Source organism: Artemia sp. Qi Xiang Cuo, chromosome 21 (genome assembly GCF_049724085.1).
Source record: "Artemia sp. Qi Xiang Cuo chromosome 21, ASM4972408v1, whole genome shotgun sequence".
Taxonomy (NCBI): Eukaryota; Metazoa; Arthropoda; class Branchiopoda; order Anostraca; family Artemiidae; genus Artemia; species Artemia sp. Qi Xiang Cuo.
The window spans coordinates 34,410,182-34,428,715 of record NC_142814.1 but is presented as its reverse complement, the minus strand read 5'-3'; the positions used below and the strand labels follow the sequence as shown (position 1 = coordinate 34,428,715).

General features: G+C 35.9%; 1 protein-coding gene across 1 annotated transcript in view; it reads right to left on the bottom strand.

The window, feature by feature from the left end:
- LOC148939473 (microfibril-associated glycoprotein 4-like) overlaps nucleotides 1-14,230 on the bottom strand; it is a 93,540-nt gene extending 79,310 nt beyond the window's left edge. The window contains exon 1 of the mRNA XM_089106639.1: nucleotides 14,096-14,230. Coding sequence (XP_088962765.1) covers nucleotides 14,096-14,155 — 60 coding nt within the window. The 5' untranslated portion in view covers nucleotides 14,156-14,230. The remainder of the gene's footprint in view (nucleotides 1-14,095) is intronic.
- Between the last annotated feature and the right edge of the window lie 4,304 nt (nucleotides 14,231-18,534).

Genomic DNA, 18,534 nt, shown 5'->3' with positions numbered 1-18,534 from the left:
CCATCCTTTTCACCCACAACTTTACTTTACAACTTTTTGGATACCTCAACACCAAGCAATACTTTTCAAAAGGCATTTAAGAGCAAGTTTCTCTCTGAAAATCCCTCATAGACCCGTTTGACAAGTATAACCATCAATTCTTTTCATCCACAACTTTACTTTACAGCTTTTGAATGCGCCAATATCATGCAATACTTTTAAAAGATATTTCAGAACAAGTTCTTTTCATAATTTCCATTGTAAACCCATTTTACAAGTTGAAGTAACCATCCTTTTCATCCACAACTTTACTCTACAGCTTTTTGAATGCTCCAACATCAAACAATACTTTTCAAAGACATTTCAGAACAAGTTCATTTCTTAGTGACCGTCCTAAACCCATTTTACAAATTGAAGTACTCATCCTTTTCACCTAAAATTTTACTTTACAGCTTTTTTAATGCTCCAACATCAAGCAATGCTTTTCAAAGGGCATTTCAGAACAAGTTCTTTTCTTTGTGTCCCTCATCAACCCATATTACAATTTGAACTACCCAACTGTCTCAATCGGAACTATACTTCCCAGGTTTTCGAAGACCCCATACACTAAGCAATAATTTTCAAAAGTTATTTCAGAATAAGTTATTTTCTTACTGTCATTCTTAAGCCCATTTTATATGTTGAAGTTCCAAACCTTTTCACCCGCAACTATACTTTACAGCTTTTTGGATACTTCAACACCAAGAAATACTTTTCAAAAGACATTTCAGAGCAAGTTCCTTCTTCATGCTCTTTCTAAACCCATTTTATGAGTTGAAGCACCATTCATTTTCACCAAGAACTTTACTTTACAGCTTGTTGGATACCCCAACACCAAGAAATACCTTTCAAAAGACATTTCAGAGCAACATGTCTTCTTAATGTTCATTCTAAACACATTTTACAACTTGAAGCATCCTTCCCTTTCACCCTCAATTTTATTTTACAACTTTTTGGATGCCTCAACAGCAAGATATACCTTTCAAAATACATTTCAGAGCATGTTCTTTTCTTAAAATCCATTTCAAAGCACATTTCCCAACTTGCAGCACCTATCCATTTCACTCACAACTTTACTTTACAACTTTCTGAATGCTCGAAACCCAAGCAACACATTTCAAAGGTATTTCAGAGTAACTTCTTTAATAATGTCATTTCTGAACCCATTTTCCAACTTGGAATACCTATCCTTTTCACTCACAACTTTACTTTACAGCTTTTTTGATACCTCAACACCAAGAAATACTTTTCAAAAGGCATTTCAGAGCAAGTTCCTTTCTTAATGTCCCTCCTAAAACCATTTTACAAGTTGAAGGATCCATCCATTTCACCCACAACTTTACTTTACAGGTTTTTGGATACCTCAAAACCAAAATATACCTTTCAAAAAGGATATCTGAGCAACCGTTTTTCTGAATGTCCTTTCTAAACCTATTTTTCAAGTTGAAATACCCGTCTTTTTCGCCCCAACTTTACTTTACGACTTTTTTCCACACTCAAACATCAAGCAATACTTTTCAAAAGGCTCTATTATATTTTTTCAGAACAAGTTTTTCTTAATGTCCTTCATAAACCAATTTTACAAGCTGAAGTAGTTATCTTTTTCACCACAACTTTATTTTACGACTTTTTGAAACCTCAAGATCAAGCAATGCTTTTCAAAAGGCATTTCAGAGCAAGCTCCTTTGCTAATGTCCCTCCTAAACCCAATTTAAAAGTTAAAGTACTTATCTTTTTCCCCACGACTTTACTTTACGACTTTTTTCCACACCCAAACATCAAGCAATACTTTTCAAAGATATTTCAGAGCAAGTTTTTTCATAATGTCTGTATGAAAACCCTTTTATAATTTGTACCAACCATTTTTTCCACCAGCAATTTTACACTCCGTCTTTTTGAATGCTCCAACATGAAGTAATGCTATTCTAAAGGCGTTTACGAACTAGTTCCTTTATTAGTGTCCTTCTTAAATCAATTGTACGAGTTGAAGTACCCCATCTTTTTCCTCAAAACTCTACTATAAGGCTTTTCGAATACCCCAACATCAAGCAATACTTTTCAAAAGCATTTCAGAACAAGTTCTTTTCTTAATGTCCTTCCTAAATCCATTTTACAAGTTGAAGTAGCCATCCTTCACAACCAACAACAAGCAATACTTTTCAAAAGGCATTTAAGAACAAGTTCCTTTCTTAATGTCCCTCCTAAACCCATTTTACAAGTTGAAGTACTCAACCTTTTCACCACAACTATACTTTACAACTTTTTTCTTAATGTCCCTCCTAAACCCATTTTACAAGTTGAAGTACCCAACTTTTTCACCCAAAACTATACTTCACAGCTTTTTGAATGCCCACAACACCATGCAATACTTTTCAAAGGTATTTCAGAACAAGTTATTTTCTTAATGTCCTTCCTAAACCCATTTTACAAGTTGAAGTTCCCAACCATTTCACCACAACTATACTTTACAGCATTTTGAATGCCCTATCATCATGCAGTTCGTTTCAAAGGAAGTTCATAACTACTTACGTTCAGTATGTCCCTTATAGGTACATTCTACAATTTGTAATAGCCAATATTCACACATACCCCTTTACTTTACAGCTTAGTGTTTGCTACAAACCCTATAGGAGCATTAAAAAATCAATATCTGAAAACGCTCCTGTCTAAATGTCAATCTACCCCCCATGTTACAAGATAATTTATCAATCCTCTTTAACAATACCTTTCTTTAAAACTTTTTTATTAATGCCCACCATCAGACCATTTACAATATTTAGTACAAACCTGTTAATTAAGCACATCTAATTCACTGATTTTTAAATGACCACGAAACCGAGTAATAATTTTCTAAAGGCAATTAAGAAAATGTTTTTTTTTTATTGATCCTCCTAAACCCATTTTACAAGTTGAGGTACCTATCCTTTTCACCACAACTTTTCTTTACAACTTGTGTGCGCACCACAATATTATGCAAGTTTCCACTTCAGTTCAGATTTTTTTTTTGTGCTCGTCACAATATCATGCAAGTCTCCATTTCAGTTCAGATTTTTCTCAAAGAGGGGACAAAATTTTAAATACTGTTCCAAATGTTTCCTTAGAAGATGTAAAGTTCAAGTTATCTTCTGAATTTTATTAAAGAACTTACAGTTCAATTCTAATTTCTCCAAAGAAAATAAAAATCTTCCATTTCAGTTCTTAATTTCACAAAGACAAAAGGAAATTTAAAGTTCTATTTGAAATTTCTCAATGAAGTGAAGAAAAGTTCAAGCTCTCTTCTGAATTTTCTCAATGAAAAAGAAATTAGTTTTTGATTTTTTAATAATATAAAAAGGTTCTACTTCAGTTCAGATGTTTCCCCAAAGACATAAAGTTAAAATTCTCCTCCAAATTTTTTGTAGAAGATAGAAAAAGTTACTCATTGATCGTGAATATTTCTCTATGAAGATAAGGAGCTAATTTTCTCATTGATGCAAAAAAAATTTCAAATTCTTTTCCTAACTATCCATATGAGGAGGAACAAGTTACAAATCAATTCTATTTTTTAAGAAAAATAAAAATTTTCCACTTCAGTTCAGATTTTTCTCAGAGATGGAAAAATTTTAAATTACTTTTCTAAATTTTTCATAGAAGATAGAAAAATTTTTACATTGATCATAAAAAGTTAACTCAAGTCTGAATTTTATTAAAGAACTTACAGTTCAATTCTAATTTCTCCAGAGAAAAATAAAAATTTTCCACTTCAGTTCTTAATTTCACAAAGACACAAAGAAATTTAAAGTTCTCTTCTGAATTTTCTTAGAGAAAAGAAAAAAGTTATAGTTCAATTCTAATTTTTTTCATAGAAAATAAAAAATCCCCAACAAGCATGCATAGTGAGAGAGAAATACAAAGTCGACCTGGGGGGATTTTCCGGTGAGTATGGTTAGGTTAGATTAGGTTAGGTTAGATTAAATTAGGTTAGACTAGATTAAGTTATGTTAGAGTAAGCTAGGTTGAGGCAGGTTAAGTGGGTTAGGTTAGCTAGATAGCCGGGTCTCCATGTTTAAGTTAGGTTAGGCTGGATTAAGTTATTTTAGGTTAAGTTAGCCTACGTAAGCGCGCGTACGTAGGCTAACCTAACCTAACTTAACCTAACAAAACTTAATCTAGCCAAACCTAACCTAACTTAAACATGGAGACCCGGTTAGCTGAAAGGTATTAGCTGAAAGGTTAGCTGAAAGGTATATTTGGTGTTGAGGTATCTAAAAAGCTGTAGAGTAAAGATGTGGGTGAAAAGGATGGATGCTTCAACTTGTAAAATGGTTTTAAAAGGTATCTTAAGAAAAAATTTTGCTCTGAAATGCCATTTCAAAGGTATTTCTTGCTTTCGGGAGATCCAAAAAGCTGTACAGTCAAGTTGTGGGTGAAAAGTAAGGATTCTTAAACTTGTAAAATTAGATTAAAAGATACATTAAGAAATGAACTTGCTCTGCAATGTCTTTTGAAAGGTATTTCTTGGTGTTGAGACATCTAAAAAGCTATAAATTAAAGTTGTAGGTGAAAAGGATTGGTACTTCAACTTGTAAAATGAGTCTATGAATGAAATTAAGAAAAAAAACTTGTTCTGAAATGTCTTCTGAAAATTATTTTTTGGTGTTGTGATACGCAAAAGACTGTAATGAAAAGTTGTGTGTGAAAAAGATAAAGTGCTTCAAGTTGGAAAATAGGTTTAGAAGGGACATTGAGAAAATAGCTTGTTCTGAAATGCCCTTTGAAAAGTATTGCTTGGTGTCGGGGCATTCAAAAAGCTGTAAAGTAAAGTTGTGGGTGAAAAGTATGGGTACTTCAACTTGTAAAATTGGTTTATGAGGGACATTAAGAAAAGAACTTGTTGTGAAATGCATTGAAAAGTATTACTTGGTGTTGTGGCCTTCAATAGCTGTAAAGTAATGTTGTGTGTGAAAAGGATGGGTAATTCAAGTTATAAAATGGGTTTAGGAGGGAAATTAAGAAAGGAACTTGTTCTGAAATGCCTTTTTAAAATTTTTGGTAGTTTTTGTGGCTTTCAAAAGCTGTAAAGTAAAGATGTGGGTTAAAAGTATGGGTTCTTCAACTTGTAAAATAGGTTTAGGAGGGACATTAAGAAATGACCTTGTTCTGAAATGACATTTGTAAAGTATTGCTTGGTGTTGGAGCATTCAAAAGCTGTAAATTAAAATTGTGGGTGAGAAGGATGGGTACTTCAAGTTGGAAAATAGGTTTAGAAGGGACATTAAGAAAATAGCTGGTTCTGAAATGCCTTTCGAAATTTATTGCATGGTATTTGGGCCTTCAAGAGCAGTAAAGTAATGTTGTGGTTTAAAATTGTGGGTACTTCAACTTGTAAAATGGGTTTGGGAGGGACATTAAGAAAAGAACTGGTTCTGAAATGCCTTTTGAAAAGTATTTCTTGGTGTTGGTGCATTCAAAAGCTGTAAAGTAAAGTTGTGGGTGAGAAGGATGGGTAATTCAAGTTGGAAAATAGGTTTGGAAGGGACATTAAGAAAATGACTTGTTCTGAAATGCCCTTTTAAAAGTATTTCTGAGTGTTATAGGTTTCAAAAGCTTTAAAAAATAGTTGCGGTTGAAAAGGATGGGACCTTCAACTTGTTAAATTGGTCTAATAAGTACATTGAGAAATGAACTGGTTATGAAATTCCTTTGAAAAGTATATATAGATGTTGGAGTATTCAAAATCAGTATAGTAAAGTTGTGGGTGTAAAGGATGGGTACTTCAATTTGTAAAATGGGTTTAGGAAGGACATTAAGAAAAGAACTTGTTCTGAAATGCCTTTGAAAAGTATTGCTTGGTGTTGGAGCATTCAAAAATCAGTATAGTAAAGTTGTGGGTGAAAGGGATGGGTACTTCAACTTGTAAAATGGGTTTAGGATGGACATTAAGAAAATAATTTGTTCTGAAAAGATATAATAAAGCCATAAAAAGTATTAAAAAATGGGCCTCAGGGGCCTTTGGGGGACGGGGGGTCCTTTGGGGGTCTGGGGGGCCTTTAGGGCCGGGTGGTCCTTTGGGGACCTGATGAGGGCCTTTGGGGGCTGGGGGAGGGCCTTTGGGGGCCCGGGGAGGGCCTTTGGGGGTCTGGGGGCCCTTTGGGAGCCTGGGGGACCTTTGAGGACCGGGGGGAGGGCCTTTGGGGGCCCGGGGAGGGCGTTTGGGGATCCTGGGGCCCTTCGGGAGCTTGGGGGAACTTTGAGGACCGGGGCTTCCTTCGGGGTTGGGGTAGGGGGATTGGAACCCTTTGGGGTTGGGGTAGGGGGATTGGAACCCTTTGGGGTTGGGGTAGGGGACCTCACGACACTGTTAAAATATAACTTGTGTATTATAACGACCACAGATTTTCACCCTTAAATTCTCTTCTAAAATCATCTTTTAAAATGTCTCTAACAGTTTCGCCGAAATAATTCCCTAAAATGGTTAAAACGGTTTCGCCCAAATAATCCCTAAACGTAATTTCAGCGTGTTCTTTTTGTTTTGGCATCTCTGCGCTGACACATTTCAAATTATTTGGAAACCCTTACGTGAATCAATCTCTTCATTGCTAAGATCGAAACATTCGCTCGGAGACAGTTCTCTTTAGAAACAAAAAAATTAATTCCCCTCTCGTGAATCAATTCTCTTTAGAAAAAACAAATTAATTATCCTTTAATGTCAATCAATCAATCATGTCATCACCTGTCAGATATTATTAAACTTCGCCTGGAAACAATTTGATTAATGATTGACAGTACCTGCCAGACATTATTAAACTTTGCCCGGAAACAATTTGATTAATGACTGACAGCCCAGGTGTTCCAAATTCCCAATCGCTTTAATTAACCATGTGTTCTCCCTAGGGAGGCTATGCCCATATATGGTGTTAAAAAAAGTTGTAGGTGGCAGCAGGGGTGAATCGTGGGGTCAATAGGGGCCATTCTACTGGCTATCTGGTCGTGTTTATTTGTCGCCCCTGTGCATCGTTTTGCACAGCGATTAAATAGCACATTTACTTTTTGATGACCTTGTTGTGAAATTTTCTGTCTTTCCCACTCTTGTACCACCCTAATTCTACCATTAGGAGACAATCTTGTTTTGAAATGTCTAAGAGCGCGTCTATGCTATTTTATTACCCAATCCTCGACCTGAAATGTTATTTCTGAGTAGGGTTTATTCAAAACTAAACGTCAGCTGGTCAGCATTTCTTTATTGTTTCTTGTGAAGAGTTCGTAATCAAACTAAGAGTAAAAAGCGACAACAAAATTTGGATATTTTACGGTGAAAATGCGGAAGAAACATGAAGAAACTGGTAACAATGAAAGGGCTCAAAGTGTCGGGATAGTCGAGAGAAATTCCCCCACCTGTGACAGTCATTCGGAAACAAGCGGAACAACAACTTGCTCAGGTCAACATGAAAGTTTGGTCTGCATCCCTGAACCCCTTGCGGGTTCCAGTAGCAGTAGCAGTCAAGAACCTCTCTGAGATATCTCTATGACACGACAAACCAGCTCAGCCTATTCTTGAGAGATATCCTGCTTCGACTTCTAACGGTAGGAAATTCAGTGCAAATTACTATAAGACTTATGAATGGATTAAATAATCGAAAAACTTGAATTTCGTGTTTGTTTTGCTTGCCGGCATTTTTCTATGGGGACTCTAAGGGCTGGAGAAACTGCTGGAAAAACGGCTTTCATTGAGTCAGGATTTCGCAAGTGGAAAGACAGTTCTGCTCTATTAAAGCAGCATGATGGTTCTGAAAGACACAGGCATTGTATGTTAGCATGGACGGAATTTAAGACAAATAGTACTGATACCTCGAGATCTATAGCGAATGCCTTAATTCAATCCAGATCTCAAGAGGTTCAGGAAAACAGAGATTATTTGAAGTACATTTTTCGCGCTATTTGCTTTCTTGGCCGCCAGGGTCATGCTTTCAGAGGTCATGACAAGTCAGAAACATCTGCACACCGGGGTAATTTGGTTTAATTACCAAATGTCTAAAGACATGTCTTTAGACAACAAAGAGGGAATGTCTAAAGACAACAAAAATCTGAAGGCCCAGTTACAGCGCCGATATGGTCACTATTGTAGTCGTCAGTACCAAAATGACGTAGTTAAACTGATAGGAAATGCTTTGCGCCAAGACATTATTTCAAGAGTAAAATCAGCTAATTACTTTGCTATTCTTGCCGACGAGACAAAAGATGGTTCTAGAAAAGAACAATTAGCGATCCTACCCAGGTACATATCAAATGGAAAAGTAGTGGAGCGACGAGAAGGCTGCTATCACATGCAAAAATTAGACGCCGAGAGCTTATCCACCTTGATTTGTGAAACTATAGAAATGTATGGTGTAGATTTGATGCGGTGTATGGATCAATGTTATGACGGCTTATCCGTTATGAGTGGGGAATTTAACGGAGTTCAAGCAAAGTTTAGGGAGAAGGTACCTCATGCAGTTTATGTACACTGTCACGCCCACATATTAAACTTAGTTTTGACAGACGGCCTAAAAAATATCAGCGAACTTTCAGAATTGTTCTCTGTGGTGCAAAGACTTTACGCATTTATATCCTGCAGCAATACTCGACACGAGATATTTGTGGAATCCCAGCGTATTAGCAGGCAAAAAGTCTTGGATTTTGAGAGGACCATCCAGACTTGCTGGTTTTACTCAGTCCGCTCTATTTCGAAGGGAAAGCAAGATTTGATTGTATTGTTGCTGTGCTTGCCACAGTCTCTGATAGTTCCAACGGTGAGGCAGCGTGTGAGGCAAAAGGACTACTGGACAAAATCAACTATGCCTCTTTTGTCTCAACTTTGCACACAATGGAAAAAGAATTAGTCATTGTAAATTGTTTATCAGAGCACCTTCAATCCGAAAGTTTGTTGATTTATAATACACTTGCACTGATTTCTGGGACATATGAGACACTCCAAAAGCTAAGAAATGAAAACGAATGGAACAACTTAAGCAAAAACATATCCAAATTCTTGGCTTTACACAATATCCAGGAGTTGAAATCTTCACAATTTAAAACCAGTGCTCGAAGAAAAAGAAGTCAAGCCATTTCCATTCGTCTCAAAGACTGTCTTTCAAACTCAACAACTGGTAAACGCAATACCAGTCAGCTAGCTCATTCAGAGTCCGGTAAACTTCTGTACTTTGGGGTAATAGACCGTTTCACGAGTGAGATGGAACAAAGATTCATGCAAAATATGCCTCTGCTCGACGCTTTATCTGCCTTCAACCCCTCAAGTTCCGATTTTCTCGAACTTTCGAAAGTGGAATGGTGTATATGTCATTATCAAGGGATTCTCAATGTCGATGACCATGCCATCGAATCCCAGCTTTCTCTTGCAAAGCTGCATCTGTCAAAAAGTGATATTCCAAAAATGGATCTTCTTCGAGGTATCAAAATCTTATCCGACCTCCCAGTTGCCTATTCTGCAGTGCTAAAACTGATGAAGATAGTTGCTACTTTGCCTGTGACCGCTGCCAGCAATGAACTATTCTTCTTGGCATTAGGGCGTGTGAAGGACTATCTGCGATCGAAGACGGGAAACGACAGACTCAGTGATCTCATGATAATGGCCGTTGAAAAGCAGGAGGTAAAGAAACTGGATTTGGATAGATTAGTCGACGACTTTGCCAAGCAGCAATAAAAAAACGAAAAAATACCCCCCCCTCCCTACATTTTTGTGAATTTCCCATTGGACTTTGGGAGGGGAAAGTTTCTAGGAAAAATGTCGACGGATGGAGGATTTCCGGCATGATTGGAAAAAGAACTAGAAATAAAAAAAAGTCTTTTTTTTCCAAATGAAAATAGGCTAAACAGAATTTTCCGGGTGGAATTGTCAGCAAGAAATTTTTTGGCGGGAATTCTCAGCAGGGATGGAATTATCTGAGGAAAAGAATATCTTACGCGGGAGGAACTTTCCAAAGGAATTTTCGTGAGGATGGTATTTTCCATAAAGGGAAGAGACAGATTTTCCGGCATTATTTGAAAAACGATCAAAAAATGTAAAAAAAAACATTTTTTTTTTCAATTAAGAGTGAGGAGCAACATTGAAACTTAGAACGGGCAGAAATTTTCCCGTATACGAAGGGAGACGTCCCTTCCTCAATACCTCACTGTTTGCGCTAATTTCTGACCTTTGTCCCAATTCTTCAAGAGCAACTCCTGAAAGACAAGGGCCGTTTATTTAGAGCAATAACTTTTTTTAAATACAAAAAACTTTGGCAGGAATAGCGAAGTATTGAGGAGGGGTTACCCCCTCATATATGGAATAGTTTTTGTTCTCTTAGTTTTAATTTTGCTCCTTGCTTTCCCTTGAAAATTTTTTTTTTTTTTATTTAATCACTGAAAGGCAGAACCAATTCTCAAGGAAAAATATTGACATGTTACTGATTTTGGATAACCAATAATAGCCAGTAGATTATTTTTCTTTATTCCGAGCCCCAGTAATTCCAAATCTGGGTTTTTATGATATTGATTCACGCAGTCTAATCGCAGGTTTTTTGTATTTTATTATAGTTTAGAAAAAATTGTGCAAAATACTCTTTAATTAAAACTTTGTTATTTAACTTTGGCAAGACCAAGAGTTAATCTGAGCAAAAAACTGATCTGAAATATCGAAATCTAATACCGAAAGTAAAAAAATCGATATATCGTTTAATCAAATTATCGCCCAATACTAGTTTGAACCATCCCCCACCCCCGAAATTTCGTCCGACTCGTACAAAAGTAAGAAAAATACACGTGAACGCTTTTTCTTGCGCTTTGTCAAGTTTTCTTTTTCTGTAACCAACCCGGAAAAAAACCATGGATGCGGCCCAGTATCTAGGTCTAGGAATTAGAAGTCTGAGGCACAAATCGCAAGTACCTGGGTCTTTTTTGTGACTTCATCGAAACTCGAGCAACGGCGACTGTGAGCTTTTATTCTGGTCAGCCCTACCTACTTATAGTTGAATTTAACTCCCACTCGATAGTTTAGCAGTTGTGTGCAATGGCGTAGTTTCGTCAAAATCCTGGGGAGGGGGGGGCAAATTTGGAGCCAATTTTCCCAATCCAACTGAAAATGACAGTGAAAATTGAAAACTGAGTCATATATTATTATAAAGGCGAGGATATACTAAAGAAAACTTACCTGTTTCTCAGGATACTTGAATTATGCAGGCTTATCTAAATTTTGACAATTTTTTTTTGCAGAAACTAAATTTCAGCAAGGGGCAAACTGAGCTCTGGGGGTGGGGCAAACTTCGGTTTAGAGGGGACACTTGCCCCCCCCCCTGCCCCATAGCAAATTACGCCCCTGGTTGTGTACCCTCAAGAATGAAAGTAATTAGACATGTACGCCGAGGTGCGTAAGGAGCAAACCAGGGTAAGGCCGAGCCAAATTCTACAGGGCTTAACTTCCCTGAAATAGCATGATTTAGTAGATACCCCTATAATTTCCAATTCACATATAAGACAATTTGTCTCAAGTTTGGACCCCTCCGCAAAATACATCTTTCCTTCAAAAGATACTTTCCTTCATATACTTAGGCAGAATTTATCTTATTTCCTGAGAAACATCAAAATAATTGAGAACACGACAAAACTTCTTGGAAAAAAGTGGCTCTCACGAGCTCTAAATTTGAATTTTCAAGTGTAAAAAAAGGACAAAAAAGAACATGGTCCAATAAAATGACGAATTGAATTATTATGCGCATTTAAAACATGAAAAATGGGGAATAATGGTAGTTCTAAGCAGAGGCAGAGATTAAAAATAAACGCTCAGATATTTTCATCAGAAGAATTAAGATGAAACTGTTATAATATATTACTTAATATCGTCGCCGTAGGAGGAACATAAAAACAGATATACTTTCATTTCAGCTTACTGACATAGCCCCTTAGGTACAGTCTTGGCGACATGATTATATGGCCCAAACCTTTTCACAATTGGTTCACTGAGCTCATTTAATTCTAAGAAGGATCGATCATAAAAAGTAGCAACATCGGTAAAGTCTAAATAGCTGACTCATTGAGTTCATGAAGTCAAACAGTTCGTGGTAGCGAGCTGAAAACGTCAAACTGTTCGGGGTGGCGAACTGTAAGTAAGGAGGGACTTGGCCCAATAGTAACCAAAAATAAAAAAAAAGAACTTTTGATAACAATTAATACATCAAAGAATTCCGTTTTATGCTGATTCCGTATGCATCAAATTCAGTAGGTTTAATTTTATCCTCAAAAGCTACAAGCCTGAGAAAATTTGCCTGATTTTCGTAAAAGGAGAGAAACACCTCCAAAAAGACAAGCGATCTTAATCAAAACCATACCATCAGGTTCCGTTTGTCAGAGAATACTATGTAGTGATTTCAGATTCCTATCTATAAAAGTGTGGAATATTTTATTTTATGTTTTTTTTTTACCAGAAAACTGGTCACGGATGCGTGTTTATTTTTTTGTTTTCTGGTTTCCCCAGGGGGTCATCGTTCGAAAAAATGTTCCTAGAAGATCAAGAAAGGGCTCGTACGAACGGAGATTAAGAGTTCGAGTGCTCTTTTTCAGTAATCAAACAGATTGTGCCACGATAAATTGGCGTTTTCTGCCATTTTTTAGCACAAAACCATAATTTTGCCCCAAAGAGGACCAAGCTGCCATCGATTGAAAATTCCGAGAAAGGCAATTGATGAGTATAAAAAAACTATATATTGAGCTTCTCAATTGTAAAGAAAGTAGTGTCGCACGGTGGTGCATTCGTTCATGAACGCGCTTATATTACTCGGCTTTCAATAAAAATTTCAGAATAAAACCAACGAATAATTTTTTTTTTATAAAATTCAAATTTTTCAGGGGAAATTTTCCACAGAGGTGAAGGAGATATCCTGACATAATTTAAAAACTGATAAGAAATTAAGTACGAAATGAAACTAGATTTTTCAGTGGAAAGAAAGGAGCAACACTGAAAACTTAAAACGAAGAAAAATTATTGAGTAGGGGCTGAGGGGGCTGCCTGCTCGTCAACTTCTCGCTCTTCCCGCTCTCGATTTTCGTGCCAATTCTTCCAAAACGACTACTGAAACACAAGGGTCATTAAAAAATTTTCCAAAAAATAATAAGTTTTTGCACTAAAGCACTTCTTTAAAGCGCAGAAAACTTGAATGGAAAGAGCGAAAAGTTGAGGATGGGGCAGCCACCATCATATACGAAATAATTTCTGTTCGCTTTAAGCATTAATGTTGCTACTCCCTTTCAGTTAAAAAATTAGTTTTATTTATATTTAATTCTAAGAAAAGTTTTGAGAGATAAATTTCAAATTATCTACTGAAAAACAAGTAAATTCGAAATAACAATAGCAACTAAAATAGTTAAGTAAATGAAGTTAAGAACGCTTCAACAAATTAAACAAAGCCAGGATTTACGGGAAAAAAATTATAAAGTAAACAACGCAATAAGATTAGAAAAACAACTAAATAGGACACTAGATTTAAATATCAATAAAATGATATCGTTAGTGTTTTTAATAAAAGACACATCCCACTCCCTACAGATAAATTCTTGATAAAGAACAAAAACCCTCCATGGAACATGCAGTAAAAACTAAGGTGTGTAACTCGAGCTTATCTCACGGGACCTACAGATAGGAATGTACACAGGGGGTAGGCTTCGAGCCCGGTCCCCCCAGAAATCCCTGTTTTTCCAAACTTCTGTGCATTTTTTATACCCTTAACCAAATAGAATTAGCTTTTCTATCCTTGTCCAACCCCTCACAGACAAAAATCTGTGTACGTTCCTGTCAACAAAAATTGTGTTTGAATTCGAACCAATAATACACTCAGCTGAAAGGGTAGAAGCATGCAAAATATTGTTTTTATATATATGTATATATATATATATATATATATATATATATATATATATATATATATATATATATATATATATATATATATATATATATGTATATATAGATATATATATATATATATATATATATATATATATATATATATATATATATATATATATATATATATATATATATATACATGCGAGAAAATTAGCCGTTTCTTACATGCTGGTCACAGTCATATCCACGAAAAACAGTTAGAATAAATAAAGGAATCCACTTCATTCTAAACCACTTCAAGACTAAATTGAAGTGCTGATTTGCTACGCATACTTAAAAGAAAGTCAAACAGTCGAAAAATTTCTCCTCATTTTCACGTTTTTATCATTTTGCTATTCAAAAAGTTTTAATCACTTAGTCTGAGGCCACGATATCAGAATTGTTCCGGTAAATGAACTTCAAATATGCAATCATTTTAATTAAACTTTCTTTGATGACCTTGAATTTATTTTGATTTCAATGTTGCGATATCTTACGCAGACTGCTTTATATAATTTTAAAAGATGTTTCACTTTTCGGATGCAACAAATCAGAAAACTTTATGTGAATTTCTGTCATACTAACCTTTATCATTTGATCCAAATACATATGTAGGCAAGGGTTTAAGTTCCCGCCCTATTGAAATATCATGAATGTTCTCAACCACTGCTTGTTATATGTAAATATATATATATATATATATATATATATATATTATGTATTTATTTTTCTCTAAAACGGCTCCATATAGAAAAAAAGTGAGCAATAATTGTGTATTTATGTATTTATTTTTCTCTAAAACGGCTCCATATAGAAAAAAATTATGTGAGTGACGTCATTTTATATACATCAGTATTGCAATGACGTTGTCACACTTATCTGGGAAAATTGAAGATTTTCATGCATGGACAAGTTTACATTAAATTGCTTAAAGAGCAAAAAACTGGTAATTGCAAAAAAACAAAATATTTGTATATATTTTGACAAAGGATTACAGCAATCCAAACATCTTAAGAAAGAAAACCAAAAGTTTGAAGCTTAGTTGATGCGGAGTGCCACGTCATACTATTTTCATTTCATAGCCTAGTCCTTGAAAAATTTCGAAGTTAGAAAAAACACATCCACAAATGTTCTTATTCTAAAAGAAAAAAATTACCGTGCAACATACGTCAGTTGAGAATTGCTAAAGTTATTATGTAAACTGCAAAAATATTTATGGGGCCTGAGCAATAATTTTAATGTTTTACTTCAAGCATGAAGAATACCTGAAAATTTATAAATTATTTTGATTTTCTGTTGGATAAAAGTGACTCGCTACGTGGAACATAACCAGTGAACACAACCAGTTGTACAATTTCAATAGGAAGGCCCAAAAAGCCAAAATTTGCACGTATTACACATGATTCTTTAGGACCATCTGAACTATCAAACGTGACAGGACCGAGAGAACGGTCCGAACATGTTAAATTTACAATGGATGAAAATGAACAACCTGGACGACCAATACGGGCAGCTAAAGCAAAGGGCATTGCTAAATTGTCTGAAGTAATCAAAATCCAAAATGAAGAAGAAAGACAAATGCGGTTAGAAGATATGCAACAGCGAGTATCAAAACGTATCAAAAATGAAAATGAAGAGCAGACACGGGCGGTTAGAAGATATGCGAAAACGAGAATTAGAGCGTGTCAAAAATATAAATGAGGAGCAGACACGGGCGGTTAGAAGATACGTGAAACCAAGAATCTGAGCGATTCAAAAATTAAAATGAAGAGCAAAGACACATGCGGTTAAAATACATGCGAAAACGATAATTAGAGGGTGTCAAGGATGAAAATGAAGAGCAAAGACAGTAGAAAGGGAGGTGCTACTCCGAACCCTCACCCCTGCTGCCACCTACAACTTTTTTAAAAAACCTAATATGGGCATAGCCTCCCTAGGGAGAACACGTGGTTAATGGGGTCAATGACCTAAATTTCCAAGGTCGATGTTGTTGTTGTTGTAAGTGCACGCTCTCAGCGAATGTCAAGGTCGATTTATTTGTTGTTGTTGTTGTAAGTGCACGCTCTCAGCGAATGTCAAGGTCGATTTATTTGTTGTTGTTGTAAGTGCACACTCTCAGCGAATGTCAAGGTGTCCAGAAATAGGAAACAGCATTTGATGTTGTTGTTGTTTTGGACATGTACATGCTCGAGGCGAATGTTAAGAGTTTCCAGAAATAGGAAACAGTTAGATCCCCTGTTTCCTTCTCGGCTAATTAGAGGGCTCGCTTACATATTAGCGGCGGAGGGAATATAAGGAAAGGATTTTTGCTATAGTTTTTATTAGTCTGTGAATAGAATTCAAAGGAGTGAGAAGAAGAACAGTTTTGACTTTACTCATTTGGATATATATTTGTGATGGCGATGAGTGGAATGTTTACCCTCCTAGAAGTTGCTAGGGGGATTGATGGTAATAATACAAGAGCACCTAACACTGCGGTGGAAATCACGAAAGGATCACGGCTTTGTCTGGAATGGGATGCAGTATATGCAAGATATGTGATATCCTTGAGCAAATTTAAAATGAAGGATCAATTATGTTTCGCCGCAAAAGTTGATATACCGCATCTGAATAGACTTCAATATGCTTTAAGTGCATTAGTGAAACATATCGAAGACAATAAACTCTATCGCTAATTGTACATGCTCTGTATTATTGTTCTTATAATTATTCAATAAAATTGTTTCGAAATCAAAAATGTTCTCTTTCTTTTCTGGTTAGGTTAGGGCTAGCGAATCAGGATCAGTCTAAAGTCAGCAGTCGAAGTGAAAGGATTGAAAAATGCATAAATTTGAGAAAGAGAGAATTAGATCAAATCTGGTGCTTATTAAAAAACATTTGATTTTGGATGACGATTTTCTCGAGTTATCTCTTAAACGAAGGATATTCTCTTGTCAGGGAACGCTTGACAATATAATGAGGAGTGATTCTCCCCCATTGGACTATTGTATAAAACTTTTAAAATGTGACTCTAGTGCTTATAGTCAATTTATTGATATATTAATTGGAACAAAGCAGAATCATATTGTGGATATACTTTTGAAAACATTGCCACTGGATTCAATGTCCATGATTCCTCATTTGAAAGAGGTAACGTCAAAGAGCTACTTGTCTCCATGATTTCCCCTCATTGACTTTATAAAACGAGGACGATCTGTCTTGTTTTGGCTGTTAGAAAGTTGACATCGGAAACCGAAAAATGTTCTATATATGTCCATTGTGCGTGTACAGACTTGGCAGTTGGACTCAATGTGAGAATTGTACAATTATAGATGACTATAGTGAAAAGTGCAAATTATGTAATCCTTGTAAATTACATAGAGACTATGCAGTACAAATTAAAGGATGTAATTCATGTCTTGAACAGGTGTGTGACTCTCACCCTAGAAGGCACCTGTGCTCAAATTGCCACAATGATAAATGTGATCAGTGGGAGAATGCTTACCCCGCTGTGATTGGACAGTATCCCAAACGTGATTTTAGTTTATTTCTACGAGATTGGTATCGTCGCGGATTTAAATTATTCTGGGAAGAGGAATCTGGTCTACGATTCAACTGTTGGGGTAACAAGACAATTGGGTTTCTACGTCATCGTTGTGATGACACTGCCTACTATGACTATAAACCAAGTGATTTTTATTTGGCAGTTACCGAATGTGATTCACCATTTGAAAACAATGTATGTGATAGTGCTTCAAATAGACTGATTTAAACTCATGAATTTCATAATATGAAAGCAAATAGTGTCATTGACTGTACAAAGAGATATGACAAAGTTGAAGTTACATTATACTGTAGAAAATGTGACCCTGACTTTGCAGTCAATCAAGATCAATATACAGTGAATCCAAATGATTTACCAGCATTAGTGGTTCACGACAGTTGCCTATACATCGATGAAGAAATCTAAAGTGAAGATTTAAAGACATTGTTGTATATATATGCATTTTATTAATAAACAAATTCACAAACATTTTTTAAGCACTTTACTCTTAGGGCACTGAAATCAATACTTTATAGGTCTGAAAGGATATTTTCCACTAGAAAGTCGTTCCGACGTGGATTGTCAACATAAATATGGAGAAAATGCTTGTAAGTATAGGCGCGAAATCGGAATACAAAATACAGTAGTGCATGGAAGCCGCAGCTTTTAGTCGTTAGATCCTGCACCCTCTTCAGATTTTGAATAATAGTTTTCCCACTGCTCTCGTTGTAGTCGCTAATGTGGGGTGTATATAATGTATAGGGTAGACCAAGAGGATCAAAAAATTCAATCGTCTTCATTGTTTGAAAGATGCACAGCCAATGACCCGTCGGAACAGTCGATGGACAGCTATTAACAATAATCAAGGTATTGTTGACACTTTGAATTTTTCCAAGAAAGTCCGAGGGCAGACAATAGGATTTGTACTGGGACATGTAGGGGTCCATATTAAATACATTGATTATTTGACTGGTGTTCATGGCGCCAAGTCTAGTAGAACACTGCCTTGGGGAGTTATTTCCCAATAGGTTTCATATTGATTTAGTGAGATTAGTGCAATACTCTCAGCCAATGGATCAGCGAATGTAAACTCTTAGCGCAC